The sequence below is a fragment of the Dendropsophus ebraccatus genome, chromosome 5 (genome assembly GCF_027789765.1).
Source record: "Dendropsophus ebraccatus isolate aDenEbr1 chromosome 5, aDenEbr1.pat, whole genome shotgun sequence".
Classification (NCBI taxonomy): Eukaryota; Metazoa; Chordata; class Amphibia; order Anura; family Hylidae; genus Dendropsophus; species Dendropsophus ebraccatus.
Window position 1 is genome coordinate 128630442 of NC_091458.1, and position 16222 is coordinate 128646663.

The following is a 16222-nucleotide window of genomic DNA, read 5'->3' on the forward strand; positions in this document are numbered from 1 at the left end:
CGGCCGCAGATAACTAACATGTCGGTTTTCTACGGCGCAGCGAGGGATCCCGGCCGGAGCATATACTATGTGTATACACTCCGGCCTGGATCCCATAGAAGACAAGGCAATGTATCTTTTCGTGAAAAGTCCGGCCATTGTTGCAACTTTTACGAAAGGATCCGTTGTGTGAACATAGCCTTATAGATCTTTCATCATATCTTCATACCATCCTCGCCTATTGATGAATATGATCACATCTTCCCTATGTATGGAAGGAACAGAATTACAGGGCCGGAGACATCGTCCAGTCTGTCCCCGTCCCAGCACGATGCTACATAGATGTCATTATGACACGGATGGGGCACGGACTGGTAGCGGCTGGGTGACAGCTCTCAGGCCCCGCCCCCGGGATCACATGACCGCCTGCTGTCGTCACAGCTGCCTGTGTGCTCGGATGTATGAGAGCCGCGCTCAGTGCCGCCAGTGCCAGTGGTAGTGCTGCCGCCGCCGCCGCTCCTTCCTCCAGCATCTCCGCCCAGGAATGAGAAGCGATGTCCGGCGCATCCAACGAGGAGAAAACCTGCCGCAGGTTCCTGGAGCTTTTTCTCGGGGAGTTCAGGGGACCCTTCGGGGAAGAGGACCCGATCCCGTTCCGTCCACTGTCCGATCACATCACTCCGGAGGAGGTGGAGGGAGAAGCGCTGGACCTGTGCCTGCAGCAACTCTGCAAATAGTTAAGTGGCGGATCTATCGCTATGTGCTGGGGGGCCCGGGGGGCATGGGCAGGTGTGTGCGGGGGTGTCCTATTCATAGACTCTGTTCAGGAGACATGACAGGCAGTAGTGACAGTGGGGGATGGAGATAGCTGGCTGGGCAGCCGCTGCCAGGGAGCCCTGTGCCGGGCAGCCGCTGCCAGGGAGCCCTGTGCCGGGCAGCCGCTGCCAGGGAGCCCTGTGCCGGGCAGCCGCTGCCAGGGAGCCCTGTGCCGGGCAGCCGCTGCCATGGAGCCCTGTGCCGGGCAGCCGCTGCCAGGGAGCCCTGTGCCGGGCAGCCGCTGCCAGGGAGCCCTGTGCCGGGCAGCCGCTGCCAGGGAGCCCTGTGCCGGGCAGCCGCTGCCAGGGAGCCCTGTGCCGGGCAGCCGCGGCCAGGGAGCCCTGTGCCGGGCAGCCGCTGCCAGGGAGCCCTGTGCCGGGCAGCCGCTGCCAGGGAGCCCTGTGCCGGGCAGCCGCTGCCAGGGAGCCCTGTGCCGGGCAGCCGCTGCCAGGGAGCCCTGTGCTGGGCAGCCGCTGCCAGGGAGACGATCACCTGGAGTGACAGCTATCCGGCAGGGGAGACCCGGCTGACAATCCATATAAACCCTGTTACATAAGATCCCCAGCCGGCCATGTCCTCATCCCATAGAGCCCATCAGTCTCCAGACCGGTGTGTCACCTTGTAGAGGTTACACGGAGCCCCGTCCTGAATGAACCTTCTCCTCCTCCTGCTGCTCACCTGATACACCTCCTGTGCTGCTGTGCCAGCACTCCACTGGCTCTATATATATATATATATATATATATATCTCTATCTCTATATATCAGTGTTCTCCATATGTAGCACTGTTACTACTCCCAGTGTCCCTAGCATCTGCCCTGCATGCTGGGAGTTGTAGTTGTACAATGGTTAGAGACTCTTAGGTTGGAAACCACAGATATCCATGAACTATATGTGCGCATAGTCTGATTCCTCATTGTCCTTTATCACTAGGCAACAGGTTATATCACTTAGCGACGTCTTATACAGGTGGATAACGTTCTGTTCCAATTCTTAGGTTGTGATAGGTGATGGCAATGGATCGGCGCTGTAGGTTAAAGTAAAAAGTCAGTATTTATTAGAGGCACATTAGATACAAAGAAATAAGTATATCAGATAGAGTTCCGTCAGTTCTCTGGAAAGCGTGGTGACCGCCAATATGGCGGCCCTAACCAGCCAGTTAGAATTGCGGGAAGTTTAGGTTTGCACAGTCACCATTGGGTAGTGATAGACAGCTGGGTGACAACCTGTGTAGAAGCTGTGTGGTCATCAAACCTAGAAAGATTTGGCGTTCAAGACTGTGGAAAAGCTAGGGGACAGCCCCTGCGGAGCTTTCAGGACTATTTAGGAGGGTTTTTTTGTATGGGGTGTTGCTACTGGTCATAATGTTTTTGTATTATGTTTCAAGATTGCTATGGAATCATGAATTACTGTATGCATGCTTTTTTATTCTAAGGCTATGTTCCCACAACATACGAAAGATTGCAAAGAACGGGCGTTGTTGCTACACACCGGCCGAAAATAACGTTCATGAGTGTTGTTTAACAACAACCGTTCTTTGCTATCTTTAGTACTTTGTGGGGAAAAAAAAATGGTTTGCCCATAGCAGCCAATCACAGGTCAGCTTTCATTTTACCAAAGTTCATTAAGATATGAAAGGCTGAGCTGTGATTGGTTGCTGTGAGTTTTTAGTCTTGCACGGTTTTATATCCCCCCCCCCCCCCCTTCATTGTTTTATTTTTTTTGTTTTGTTTGAATGCAGCAGGGTTTTTTTTTGCGGGAGAAGTGGAATAATAATAATAATAATAATTTATTATTATATATTATAATTTTTTTTTTTTTTAAGCAAACAATGCTAAAAACTATGTGGGAAGGAAGGAATCCTTTTGGATTTTATCCCGTGATGTATAAATTAGTAGCATCAGTTTCCAGTGCTACTTTACCTTTGGTCGGTGGTAAGGTACAGGTTAGTTTCTATAGTTCTGCAAACTTCTTGAGAGTAGTTACTTGTCCAAAGAAGACTTAATATTGAGGCACTCACCACTGCTTCTTCATGAAAATCACTCTCTTTATTCACATAAATGCAGATACATAGATACAGATGATGGAACGGGTGACAGCCTGTTTCGCATGCGTAGCTTGCATGCTTCCTCTCGGACCGAAACATCGTCTGTACCTTCTTCTGTCGCCCGTTCCATCATCTGTATCTATGTACCTGCATTTATGTGAATAAAGAGAGTAATTTTTTTGAAGAAGCAGTGGTGAGTGCCTCAACATTAAGTCTTCTTTGGACAAGTATCTAGTGTGTATTCTACTGATTGATTGGGCACTAGAGATGAGCGAACCTTGAGCATGCTCGAGTCCATCTGAACCCGAACTCGGATGGACTCGAACCCGAACCCGGTTCGCTCATCTCTATTGAGCACCACCAGCGGAACTGGGACCAAGGGACTATCTACACGGTGCGTTTTTTTTCCTTCTGGATGGTGGTGCCGAAACTCTGCTGCAAGTTCTTGAGAGTAGTGACCAGAGCAAAGATACGGCTGGTATTTCCCCATACACGTAATCCTGCTATTCTATAAGAAGGCGTTCTTGCTGAATCTGGTCAGCTGTGAAGTGCTGTATCCATCTGGTAATGTCCCTTCACCATACACACATACTGCACTGGGATTATTTGTAAAATTAGGCTAAAAATCAAATAATGTTACAGTTGTAGAATTCTTACAAAAATCATTATAGAATGAAGAGAAATGAGCAGATAACAAATACAGATAAAGAAAATTCTTACACGTGAAGGACTTTCTATGTATTTACCTGGAGCTTCTTCGGGGTCCTGCACAATATAAAAATTATGCTGTAATAACAAATAGAGCCAGTCTCACCTGATTAACTTTTATTAAATATTGCTTAGAAGTTGCTTCCCCTGCAAGAGCCATATAATAAGAACAAATAAAGCAAAAAGTTTAGTGCATTATCCGCCTGGATTTTTTTGCAGCTCACTGAGGGATTATCTTACAATGTACATATAAGTCAATGAAGAGAGGTGCAGAGCTAGAAACACAAACAGACACACTGTTTGCTTCTTCCCTCATCCCAGTGCTGGACAATGCTTAGTGCTGCTCTGTAATATCCTCCATACTGCCACTACTTCTTAGGGTTTGCTACAGAGAAGTAGGTAAATAGGATCTCCTGTTCTCTGTGTCATGTCTATTGAAAACATCTGAGCAGCTAGTCTCCTCCCAATTAGGAACTGAGCTCAGGGTAAGCCGGAAGTGCTGGAGCCTGCAAGGAAAAGGGGGGGGGGAGCTAGTAAAATGCCAGATACAAGCGATATAATGGCCAGGAATAGTGCATCTCTTTATGTACACACACAAGACAGTTTATCCTGACAATTTACGTGATCAACTACCTAGTAGGCATGCTACTGACTGAAGGCCTAAACGTGTTCTGGACCTGCTGCAACAATGATTTGTGAATATAATTGTTTGCTGGGAAATCCATAGGGCTCCATGATGGATATCAAATAGGTTTTACCTTTAATATTCAATAAGCAATTTATTTCTTTGAGTCAAGGTTGTAATGGGTTCCACTCGAAATTTCCAACTGTTTTCTATTGTTTGAACGGGCCCCAAGGTTGGAATGGGTTCCCATAACATTTGTTGCAATTTCTGAGATCCTCGTCTATGATATAATAGGTTATTATCTATATCTGTGAGCAATACATAACCCTGTGATGCCATAGCCAGCTGGAAGAACTTCATTTGGAAAACTAGTGATAATGATAATGTTGTATATCTGCAGACCTGAACAGCGTATTCTTTCTGCCTGCAGTCACAGTAAAGCGAGCCGCTGCGCAGCGTAATGAGAAAAGACGGGTTTATGGCAATGTGGGCTTATATAGGTCACTGGTAGAATACACTTTTTTGAGTATGAATAAGGTGCTCCAAACCCTGATGACAGCTTATACTATGAGAATCCCAAACACAGTGAAACCTCTATAAGACGACTACCTAAGGTAGCAGAAAAAGAATCCATTTAAGGAATTTAACCAGTATACATTGCAGAATAGTGATGCCCAGTCTTCGGTTTCACCATTGGGTAGAGCATGTTTCCAGCATTGTATAAAATGAAGTTGTTGCATAGGACACCTAACTTTTTTTTTTACCAAGGTATGAAATATGGTTGTTCCATTGCCACAGTATATGGTTTTACATAGAGAAATCTGTGCTGTCTTTCCTGAGAGGACATTTCCTTTCCACCACAACATGTCAGTGGACTGTCTAGACTGTCCCTCGCCGCTCAGTGGTAGCTTTGAAGAGGACAGCGGCTGACCCTGGGGTGGAGCGGCGAGGGACAGGTAAGTATGCATGTTTGTGATTCCTGCAGCCCCAACATCTTTATCAGTAATGAGTGGACACTGTCTTTAAATATCAGTATCGCTAGCATTTCCGCTATGTATGAACATAGCCCCAAAACCCCAAAAAACTATGAAAAACTGCCACAAAAAGCTGTGTGTAAAACCTAAAGGTTTTTCTGCCAATTTTTTGACCAGCAGAACCTGTGCGCTCAAGAAACGAAAAGAGAAAAATAGGTCAAAATCAAGAGCGCTCCCATGGCAGTCACTGGCTGCAGCATTCACAACATTGGGAACAGGTGTACAGAGAACAGCATGGAACCAGGGAAACATTGGCGTAAGAGTAGCAGGCGATTCAATATATATATATTATATATATATTTTTTTTACCTTACTGATTCACTGTGGCACTGGTTTAATAGGTCCCCTGATCTTTTGTGCAGATAGTGTCCATAGTGATGGCCCACTGTGGTGACATGGACTGCATATGTCACAGTGGTCACCTGATATATCATCACTATGGATGTCATGGTGCCAGCCAGCACGGACAGACATCAACAGGGGCCTGAATTAGAATTAGGAATAGAAATTAGGAATATAAGGATATTGAGCAGTTTTTAGCAATTTTGAGCCCAAATTTATACATCTTTTAAAGGGGTGCTCCAGCATGGGGGCACTTTCTGGGGGGGACCAGCGGCGGCGGGTCACTCATCGTGGCGCTCTGGTTCCCGCCCGCTTCCTGGTGTCTTACGCTGCCCGAGACGCTACGTCTCAGGGCCGCTCAGCCACTCAGTGAAGGAGGCGGGAACCGAGCGGACTTCAAACGGATCCCGCCTCCTTTACTGAGTGGCTGAGCGGCCCTGAGACGTAGCGTCTCTGGCGGCGTCAGACACCAGGAAGCGGCCGGGGACCGGAGCGCCGCAATGAGTGACCTGCCGCTGGAATCGGGGAGGTGAGTGGACATCTTTTATTTCAGCCACCTCCTCCCCGGTCCCCCCCAAAAAGTGCCCCCAAACTGGATAACCCCTCCCAAAAAAACACTTTAAGGGTGCGTTCACACCTACAGGATCTGCAGCAGATTTGATGGTGCAGATTTGATGCTGTGTTTAGTTATTTAAATGAAATCTGCTGCGGATCCGCAGCAGAAAATCAGCTGCGGATCCGGTAAGTGTGAACGTACCCTAAAGGGGAACTATCAGCAGGTTAGATGAATCCAACCTGCTGCTAGCTCCCTCTTGCACCCAAGTTGCTGCGGATGAAGGTATATCTCTAACCTTCATCCTTGGTGTTGTTCCTGTGCTGTTTTAATGTAATCCTGTGTCTAGTAAGGCCATTTGGAGCCCTGACCGTCCCTCTCTATTGATAATCATTAGAAGGGGTGAGTCGCCAGGGGGGAGATCAGCGCTCTGGGGGTGGGACAGTTCTCCAAAACGGCTTTACCAGACACAGGATTACATTAAAAACTGCACAAGAATGGTGCCAAGGATGAGTGTAAGACATAACTTCATCCTCAGCGCCCCGTGCGAAGTAGGGTGCTATCAGCAGGTTAGATTAGTCTAACCTGCTGCTAGTTCCCCTTTAAGGCCTATTTTAATACCATGATTTTCTTTCTCTAGGCAGTGCATTGTGGGCCTACTTTACCAGCCTCTTGCAAGAACCGGTTGTTCCAATCTGAAAGCAGGCAGAATAAGGAAACATATTGTCTGATTTTTTTATTTTTTTTCTGGCATTTTCCTTTCTGCATATAAATGAGCACACCCGCTTAGCTGTTCTTCCCGATAAAATAAATGTGCTGTTACAACATTATGCAAACTCATGTTGTGAAATTGTGCTGAATCCTTTCAGATCGCTCCCGTCTAATCATTTATGTGTAATGGAAAGTGTTACAACTTGAGGAAAGGCGATTGCATACATTGCTGTTTGTAACGGGTGTTTGCAGAGTGGCTGCATACGGTACTGGAGCAATCCTTGTGAATCTGAAAATCAAGCGGCACGTTCTTAGTTTACTGTTGTTTTGTCTGAATTCTTAGAATATGTCCACATCAAGATGGGATTTCAAAACATTTTGAAAAATCACAATGTGTAAAGCTGAAGTCACATTGAGGGCCCCTTCACAAACACTATGGGGGAGATTTATCAAACTGGTTTAAAGTAGAATTGTCTCAGTTGCCCCTAGCAACCAATCAGATTCCACTTTTCATTCTTCACAGATTCTTTGTAAAATGAAAAGTGGAATCTGATTGGTTGCCAGGGGCAACTGAGACAATTCTCCTTTACACCATGTTTGATAAATCTCGCCTTTTGTGTTTGGTGTTTTTTCAGGTCAAAAAAATAAAATGTCAGAAAAGAAAACCCGCCTGTGTTGTGTGTTTTGTTTTTTTTTTTTTTTTTTTTTAAATGCAATTTTTTTTTCTAGCATTTTTGACTTTTTTTTTTAATTAACTTTTTTTGTGGTTTAGGTGTTTTTGTGTGCTGAACTTTTTTTCCGCTGCCAGCACATGATCCAGCTGCTTGACCACAAAAGGTGACAAAAACGCCAGAAACAAACAATGTCATATCCACAGCAATGGCGTTTTTAAGAACGATCCCATTAAAGTCTATGGGGAAACAAACAGTTAAAAAAAAAACAATCACAATCTCAGCAAGCTGCATTTTGACAAAACTATCACAAAGCCTCAAAAATGGCAGAAAGGAGAGAAAAAAGGCATGTTTGTAAGGCATATCCTAAACGGCTAACATCTGGCCACTGGTGTTGTGAAGCCAGCCGAAAACTGAGCTCAAGAACAAGAGCACACAGTGAGATTAGTTGGGGGAAAGATCAGAAGCAACGTGGGAAAATATTATTTTACTGAAAGAGTTGATTGGAACAAACTTCCAGCAGAGGTGGTTGGTAAATCTACAATAACAGAATGTAAACCTGCCTGGGATAAATATATATCTATCCTAAGATAATAAGAATGAAAATACTAAAAGGGCAAACTAGATGGACCCAGTGGTGTTCTACCGACAATCTTCTATGTTTCTTTTTAGAGCAGTGCTTCTCAATTCCAGTCCTCGTGTACCACCAACATGTCATGTTTAGAGGATATCCTATACAAAGAACACCTGTGATAATACCTGATGATAATTATTTTACACGTGAAATACTAAGGGAATCCTCAAAACATGACCTGTTGGAGGGCATGAGGACTGGAATTGAGAAGCACTGTACTATATAGAAAACTCCTGATCATGGGCGTATCACAGTCATGTGGAAAAGCCGTATATTTAGAGATTTGGACGATTTCATGTATTGCCTTACGAGATCAGAGAGGAAACTCCAAATTCTTAAAATGCTGTTTTTTTTTAGTGTTCTCATAAAGGTGACCCTATTGAGCACCATATTCATATATGTAGTTTGTGGTATAATATCCTTGGTATAAATGCCTTTTAATCTGCCTAGCCATACTGATCCAGCTCATTGGGAACGTTGCCGGACCCATGATTTAACAGTGCATACTACATTTTGCTACATGTATAAAATAAGTACCACCTTATGCTACAAATCATCATCACCATTTCCCATTGGACAGACCGACCACCCTGCAGCTTCCCACAACAAACGACTATAGTCCCACCGTCTTTGGAATGCAGAGCCATATACACTTTCCATGAATAGACACAATAAGACTGAGACCCTCTATTGGTTGTGTTATAACCTGGTACTGGCCAGTCATAAAACAGTTGTCTATAATGGCTACAAATTGATCGATAAAGCAACGTTTTGTTCTATTGACAAAAGAAGGCGGGTACCAATTATTGTTCCCAGGACCAGGCTTTGTGACCTTTCTAGACCATCCGGATTCTCTGTGGGTGCTGTTCATCTGGTGTGTCTGCGTGCTTCATGCCTGGGAAAGTAGAGGTTTGCCTTGATAGAACAGCTTTTTTGGTTTTAAAGTTTCAGATCTAACTGGCACTCTTCTTAAAGGGATTATCCCGTGCTACAAAAACATGTTCACTTACTTCTAGAGACAGCACCACTCTTGTCTCCAGTTTGGGTGCAGGTTTTGTAACTATGTTCCATTGAAGTGAATGGAGCTTAATTGCAAACCACACCTGGACTGGAGACAAGAGTGATGCTGTCACTGGAGGAAAGTGAGCATGTTTTTGTAGCACTGGATAACCCCTTTAAACCTTACTTTGTAGTAATGCTTGAAATCAAGAGAATGACCCTCTTCTGCTCCAAGACGTAAAGATTAAAAATATATTTAAACCTGTATAAGTGTTTTCTTGCTTGCACTTAAAAGCTGTGACTTTTTCTATCGGATGTTTTGTATCCCGTGTGCTCTGCTCCCAAATGTGTCATTTTGACAGATCTTCTGGAATAATTTCATATTGCTGTCGTCTTGGCGGACATCCTCTGAATTCCAATTACATCAAATTTATCTATGCTGTTGTTGCATCTCTTGTCTAAGGCGGCCGGCAGCGGAAGACATTCTGAGTCCATTATTGTAAAATACTAGAATTGTAGAAAGATTGAAACTCTACCGAAGATCATTTTAAGAATATCTGATATATATATTTTTTTTAAATAACGATTTTGTCATATGCAGCATGTATGGGCACATTAACACGTCCGAGCGGCGATTCTGCGCACTGTGGCCTTCGCTGTTGTTCTGACAATGGTTATTTACTACGTTTTGGATTGTGGATAAGTCAGGCATGTTTGTATGCATTTGTGGAGAAGACAGGCATATCATCATCAGAATACTCCTTTAAGTGACCTTTTTTTTTAAATGTCTATTTAATTTACCCTACCTTATGCCATGGTTTTCTCAAAGCTGGTATCTAATTTTGTTCTGGTCTTCTGTATACGTATAGATGAATATGAATTTGAATATGTAATATATTACCACATTATGCATCTGTCTGTAAATGGGCAAACCACATAAAAAGTGATCAAGCGTCATTATTAATGGAGATTTAATGCATATTTAAAAAAAAATAAATGGAAAAATGACCTTAAAGGGGTTGGCCACTTTGTAGTAAAATAGTTCAGTGTACAGTAGTAGCAAGTGTACTCACTGTATACACTGACAGCAGCTCCTTGTGTACCTCATAGAGCTAAACTCCCTTCCTCCAGGCTGTGCTGCCCTGCTCTGTGGTGTTTCTGTCCATAAGATGGCTGACATGGAGGAGCAGGTGACCATGCCCCGCCCCCCAGTGTCCACCATAGGCATATACAGGCTCAGTGGTGGACACTGGGGGGCGGGGCATGGTCACATGCTCCTCCATGTCAGCCATCTTATGGACAGACTCACTACAGAGCAGGGCAGCCCAGCCTGGAGGAGAGGAGTCTGATTTTAGCTCTATGAGGTACACATGAAGCTGCTGTCAGTATATACAGTGAGAACACTTACTAATACTGTACACTGAGCAATTTTACTATAAAGTGGCCAACCCCTTTAAGCATCCAGAACAAAATAAAATCAGATCCACTGTAATATTAAAGCAGGGATTTGGTTGCTATGGTCAGGTCCTTACCTAGGGCCTGCAGTGCAGTAGTTTTCCTACTAGATATATTTGTGTTTGTAACGCCTGGAGTAGTGGATCCACTGGACCGGCACCAGCGATGGCACTAACCTCACCAGGGAGCGGAGTCTAAGGGGCCGCTGGTTTTCACCAGAGCCCGCCGCAAGGCGGGATGGACTTGCTGCGGCAGGCGACCCCCCGGTCGCTACCCCTGGCTTGGTTGCTGGTGACGGCAGGCGAGGCGTGGCAGGAGCAGTAGGCGTGTCCGCAGGTGACAGGCTGAACTCAGGAGCCACGGTGACACAGGGGAACAGGAACCAGGAACACAGACTAGGGACCAGGTAACGGATAGGAACCAGGAACAAGGACTAGGGACCAGGTAGCAGGAAGGAATCAGGAACAAGGACTTGGGACCAGGTGGCAGATAGGAAACAGGAACAACAGGGGCTGGGCCAACGCTATGGGAAGCATGTAGAGGCTCCAACACAAGGGACAGGGCATGCTGGGATTTATAGGGGAGTGATTGGGTGCAACTACCAATTAGGAGCGCACTGCCCCTTTAAATCTGAGACAGCCGGCGCGCGCGCGCCCTAGGAGGCGGGGACGCGCGCGCCGGCCGACACAGCGAGAGACAGGAGCGTGGAGTGGTGAGGCGCCCCCCGGGGCCGAAGTAATAGCAGCGCCGGGTCCCTGACTAGGGACACCGGCTGCTGCATGGGGCAGGAGGCGGTCTCGACGGCGGCCCGGAACGCGGGACGCCGCTGCGGCCGTGACAGTACACCCCCCCCCCCCTTTGGCCTCCCCCTCTTTCTTGCCTGCAGATGGCACAGGAAGCCACAAAGTCTTTGACATCTTGGAACAGACTGGACCACCAGTAGTGGCGGGAGATCCGTTGGCCGGTCTTATGGACTCCAGAGTGCCCGGCCTCCAATGAGGAATGTCCCCACTTCAAAATACCTCTTCGAAGCGCAGGGTGAACATGGGTCTTTCCGGGGGGTACTTTCCGAAGAGTAGAGGTGACGACTGGTACTAGACGATCAGGAGATATAACGTGGCAAGGGGATGTGGGTTTGTGGAAGAGATCCTTCCGTAAGTTCTCATGGTGGTAAGAGGACATAGAGTGCTTGGTGAGGTGCTGAGGTGACTTGAGACACTGGCTGGAACAGTCCTGACCCCAACTGAGAATCTCCCCGGTTCTCCAGTCCAGCTTAGGGGCATGTAATTGCAGCCAAGGGAGTCCCAGGAGAACGGTGGGGGAAGAATGGGGCAGGACGTAGAAGGATATCTTTTCCTGATGTAAAGGACCCACCTGGAGGACTAAAGGTGCGGTCTGGTAGTACACACGGTCGGTAAGAATTTCGCCCGTGAGCGAGGAGATAGTCAGGGGCCTGGCTAGGCGGGTCACGGGTAGCTGCCATCTTTGGACCAATGTAGCCGCAATAAAACTGCCTGCTGACCCAGAATCGAGAAAGGCAGTAGTCTGGTGATTTTGTCCTGAGGGAGTCCGGATGGACCCTGGCATAGACAGACTTGGAAGGGTGGCATTCACACCTAGGGACACCTGTCCCACCGGACCTAGGTGCGAGCATTTTCCGGACGTTTGAGGACGTAGGGGACATCTCAGCCGAAAGTGATCTGAACCACCGCAATAGAGACAGAGATTCAACTCCAGGCGACGGATTCTTTCATCAGGCGTCAGGTGAGCCCGTTCCACCTCCATAGGAATATCAGGAGAGGGCTGGGACATCGGAAAGTCAGGATTCTGGAAAACCGGCGCCAGCTGGGGATGGCGACGGGAACGGCTTAGTAGATGTTCATGCCGAACCTCCTCCTCCCTCTCCGAAAAACGAGTATCAACTCTGGCGGCCAGTAGGATGAGTTCGTTCAGGGAGGTAGGTAGGTCTCGGGCGGAAAGCACGTCTTTCACTTGACTGGATAGGCCCTTCTTGAAGGTGGCTATTAGAGCGGCTTCATTCCAGTCCAGTTCAGCCGCCAGGGTACGGAACTGGATGGCGTAGTCACCAACAGAGGAGCTCCCTTGAGAGAGGTTGAGGAGAGCAGTCTCGGCTGAAGAAGCACGGGCAGGTTCCTCAAAGACAGAGCGAAACTCGAATAGGAAGGCCCGGAGACTGGCAGCAACAGGATCATCACGGTCCCACAGTGGCGTGGCCCAGGCCAGGGCTCTACCCTCCAATAGGCTGATGATGAAAGCCACTTTAGAGCGCTCGGTGGAAAACTGACTACTTAAAAGTTCAATATGCATGGTGCACTGAGTCAGGAATCCTCTGCACAACTTAGAGTCACCAGAGTATTTGCTTGGGAGAGCAAGTCTGAGTGTAGAAACAGCGTCAGGAGGTGGTGTGCGCTGTAAGGCGGCAGTGAGTTGCTGGATCTGCTGCGACTGTTTCTGGATTTGTTGCGCCTGTTGAGCGACCACTCTGGCGACGTCACAGAGATCAGGCACCTCGCCGGGATCCATGGTTGGAGCCTACTGTAACGCCTGGAGTAGTGGATCCACTGGACCGGCACCAGCGATGGCACTAACCTCACCAGGGAGCGGAGTCTAAGGGGCCGCTGGCTTTCACCAGAGCCCGCCGCAAGGCGGGATGGACTTGCTGCGGCAGGCGACCCCCAGGTCGCTACCCCTGGCTTGGTTGCTGGTGACGGCAGGCGAGGCGTGGCAGGAGCAGTAGGCGTGTCCGCAGGTGACAGGCTGAACTCAGGAGCCACGGTGACACAGGGGAACAGGAACCAGGAACACAGACTAGGGACCAGGTAACGGATAGGAACCAGGAACAAGGACTAGGGACCAGGTAGCAGGAAGGAATCAGGAACAAGGACTTGGGACCAGGTGGCAGATAGGAAACAGGAACAACAGGGGCTGGGCCAACGCTATGGGAAGCATGTAGAGGCTCCAACACAAGGGACAGGGCATGCTGGGATTTATAGGGGAGTGATTGGGTGCAACTACCAATTAGGAGCGCACTGCCCCTTTAAATCTGAGACAGCCGGCGCGTGCGCGCCCTAGGAGGCGGGGACGCGCGCGCCGGCCGGCACAGCGAGAGACAGGAGCGTGGAGAGGTGAGGCGCCCCCCGGGGCCGAAGTAATAGCAGCGCCGGGTCCCTGACTATGGACACCGGCTGCTGCATGGGGCAGGAGGCGGTCGCGACGGCGGCCCGGAACGCGGGACGCCGCTGCGGCCGTGACAGTGTTTCTAATGGTAAGTCTACATGGAGGGGCCGTGCATTTTACCATAAATCGGCATTTGATATTTATATTCATCCGTAATGGCCGCGTGGTTTTTCGGGTAATTGGCAATTGGTTAATGCTCCCTTCTTATGCAGGTGGCAAAGAAGTTAGGGGAGTAGAGACCTAATTAATGTTAATTCTGAGGTGTGAGCTCCTGTGCCGCCCTCTCGCTGTAGGGAATTGTGTAAATTCTTCATTTTGTTATATTAATTAAATCGTTGTGTTAACAATTATATAATTTGAAGGCTGAATATCGGCGTCAAAGCGGAGCAGTGTCTTGTAATTACTCCGTACAGGTGAAGACTGTTCTGGTATGCCTTATAGGAAGTATGGAATTTATTAGCTCATTTATTTATTTATTTTCCCTGTTTGTACTGTCTGTAGTTATGTCTTCAGATTGGCTTGGTGATCTCCTGGATGTCCTGAGCTAGCCCTGTACGTTCCTTGCGTGTAGGGAAGCTGTCCTGGAGCATTCATGCATGTTCTGAGAATCCCCTGGAGTGTCTGTGTCCTGTGTTTTCGGCTTCACCTCCTGTCTTTTTGTTGGGGAGCTCATGCTTGTGCTTTTGAACTGCCCTTGTATTATATGCTATGTCTGTATCAAGATTTGATCAAACAAAATTTCCCTCTTATATTCTTTACAGCAAGCTTTGTTCTCCCACGCTTGATGGGTTTGCCTGGCAACTGGGAGCTTATAAAGTGGTGTTTGCTGTGTGCGCTGTAAGATTTTCCTGCTTGTGTAATGTTTTCTTGTGATATACCCCTAATATTTTGTTATATTGGCTACTCTCTTGTACCTTATTGGGAACACCTCACTTGCTGATACTGATCAATGGTATGCATGACACTGATGAGTATATGCAATAATCGCACATAATAGTCCCCTCGGGAGACTTAAAGTGACTCTGTACCCACAGTCTGCCCCCCCCCCCAAACCCACAGTCTGCCCCCCCCCCCCCCCCATACCGTCAGCTGCTTTTAATCCAAGATCTGTCCTGGGGTCCGTTCGGCAGATGATGCAGTTATCGTTCTAAAAAACAACTTTTAAACTTGCAGCCCTGTGTCAGATTGGTGTGGCCTTGAGTGTCTGTGCATTAGGCTGGCATTACCTCTCTGTCCCTCCTCCCCGCCCTCTTCATCATTCTGAATGCTCCAAGCAGGTTTTCTACTATTCATCACCTGTGTGAACACTGCACTTGAGTTGGATTGTTAAGGCACCTGTGCAGTGTTCAGACAAGTGAGGAATAGGAGAAGTTCTGCCAGAGCATTCCTAATGGTAAAGAGGGCAGGGAGGATGGACAGAGGGGTGGTGCAAGGTTAGGGCATAGACACTCTAGGCCACAGCAATTTGACACAGGGCTGCAAGTTTAAAAGTTTTTTTTTTTTTTTTTTTTTTTTTTTTTTTTTTTTAGGACAATAACTGCATCACCTGCTGAACAGACCCCAGGGCAAAAGCAGCTATTCAAAGGTACAAGGGGTTTGGGGGGTCAGATTGTGGGTGCAGAGTCACTTTAATGGCAATTCTTATTACCAGCTATTAGAGATGAGCGAACCTGGAGCATGCTCGAGTCAATCCGAACCCGAACTTTTGGCATTTGATTAGCGGCGGCTGCTGAACTTGGATAAAGCCCTAAGGCTATGTGGAAATCATGGATATAGTCATTGGCTGTATCCATGTTTTCTAGACAACCTTAGAGCTTTATCCAAGTTCAGCAGCCCCAGCTAATCAAATACCGAACGTTCGGATCGACTTGAACCCGAACCCGGTTCGCTCATCTCTACCAGCTATCTATAAAAATTAGGGTCCAGAAAGATTATCTGACAGATTATCTGCCAAAGATTTGAAGCTAAAGCCAGGAACAGACTATAAGCAGGGAACAGGTCATAAAGGAAAGACTGAGATTTCTCCTCTTTTCAAACCCATTTTTTGGCTTTTTGGCAGATAATCTTTCTGTGTAAATGGACCTTCAGTGCCTGAACTAGTTTAGAGGTTGCCTCATGAATAGGGATGGTCCGAACCGAGTTCACACGAACCCGAACCTCGGCACGCTTGGACCATCCCTACTCATGAAGACCACCATTGTCTTCATGCGCTATTGGGCAAGATAAGTTACTTTCCCTCAGTTCCCATGACATGCTAAATACCTCAATTCTTTATAGGATCCATAGGTGGCTATGTTTTCAAGGACTCCCTAGCTGGATACAATCTCTTCAGCCACCGATAATCGAATGCTGCACACTCTGATTTTGACAGACCTGATCATGCTCAAGTTGTTCAACATGTTCAACAGTCCCACAGCGAGTGAGTGGAGCTGCAGAAGAGCATGCCAACT

General features: G+C 47.3%; 1 protein-coding gene across 1 annotated transcript in view; it reads left to right on the top strand.

Moving 5' to 3' along the window:
• The first annotated feature begins 452 nt into the window (after window positions 1-452).
• The window catches only part of PPM1E (protein phosphatase, Mg2+/Mn2+ dependent 1E), a 136858-nt gene continuing 121088 nt past the window's right edge, over window positions 453-16222 (top strand). The window contains exon 1 of the mRNA XM_069971226.1: window positions 453-715. Within this exon, the coding sequence (XP_069827327.1) occupies window positions 534-715 (182 nt within the window). The 5' untranslated portion in view covers window positions 453-533. The remainder of the gene's footprint in view (window positions 716-16222) is intronic.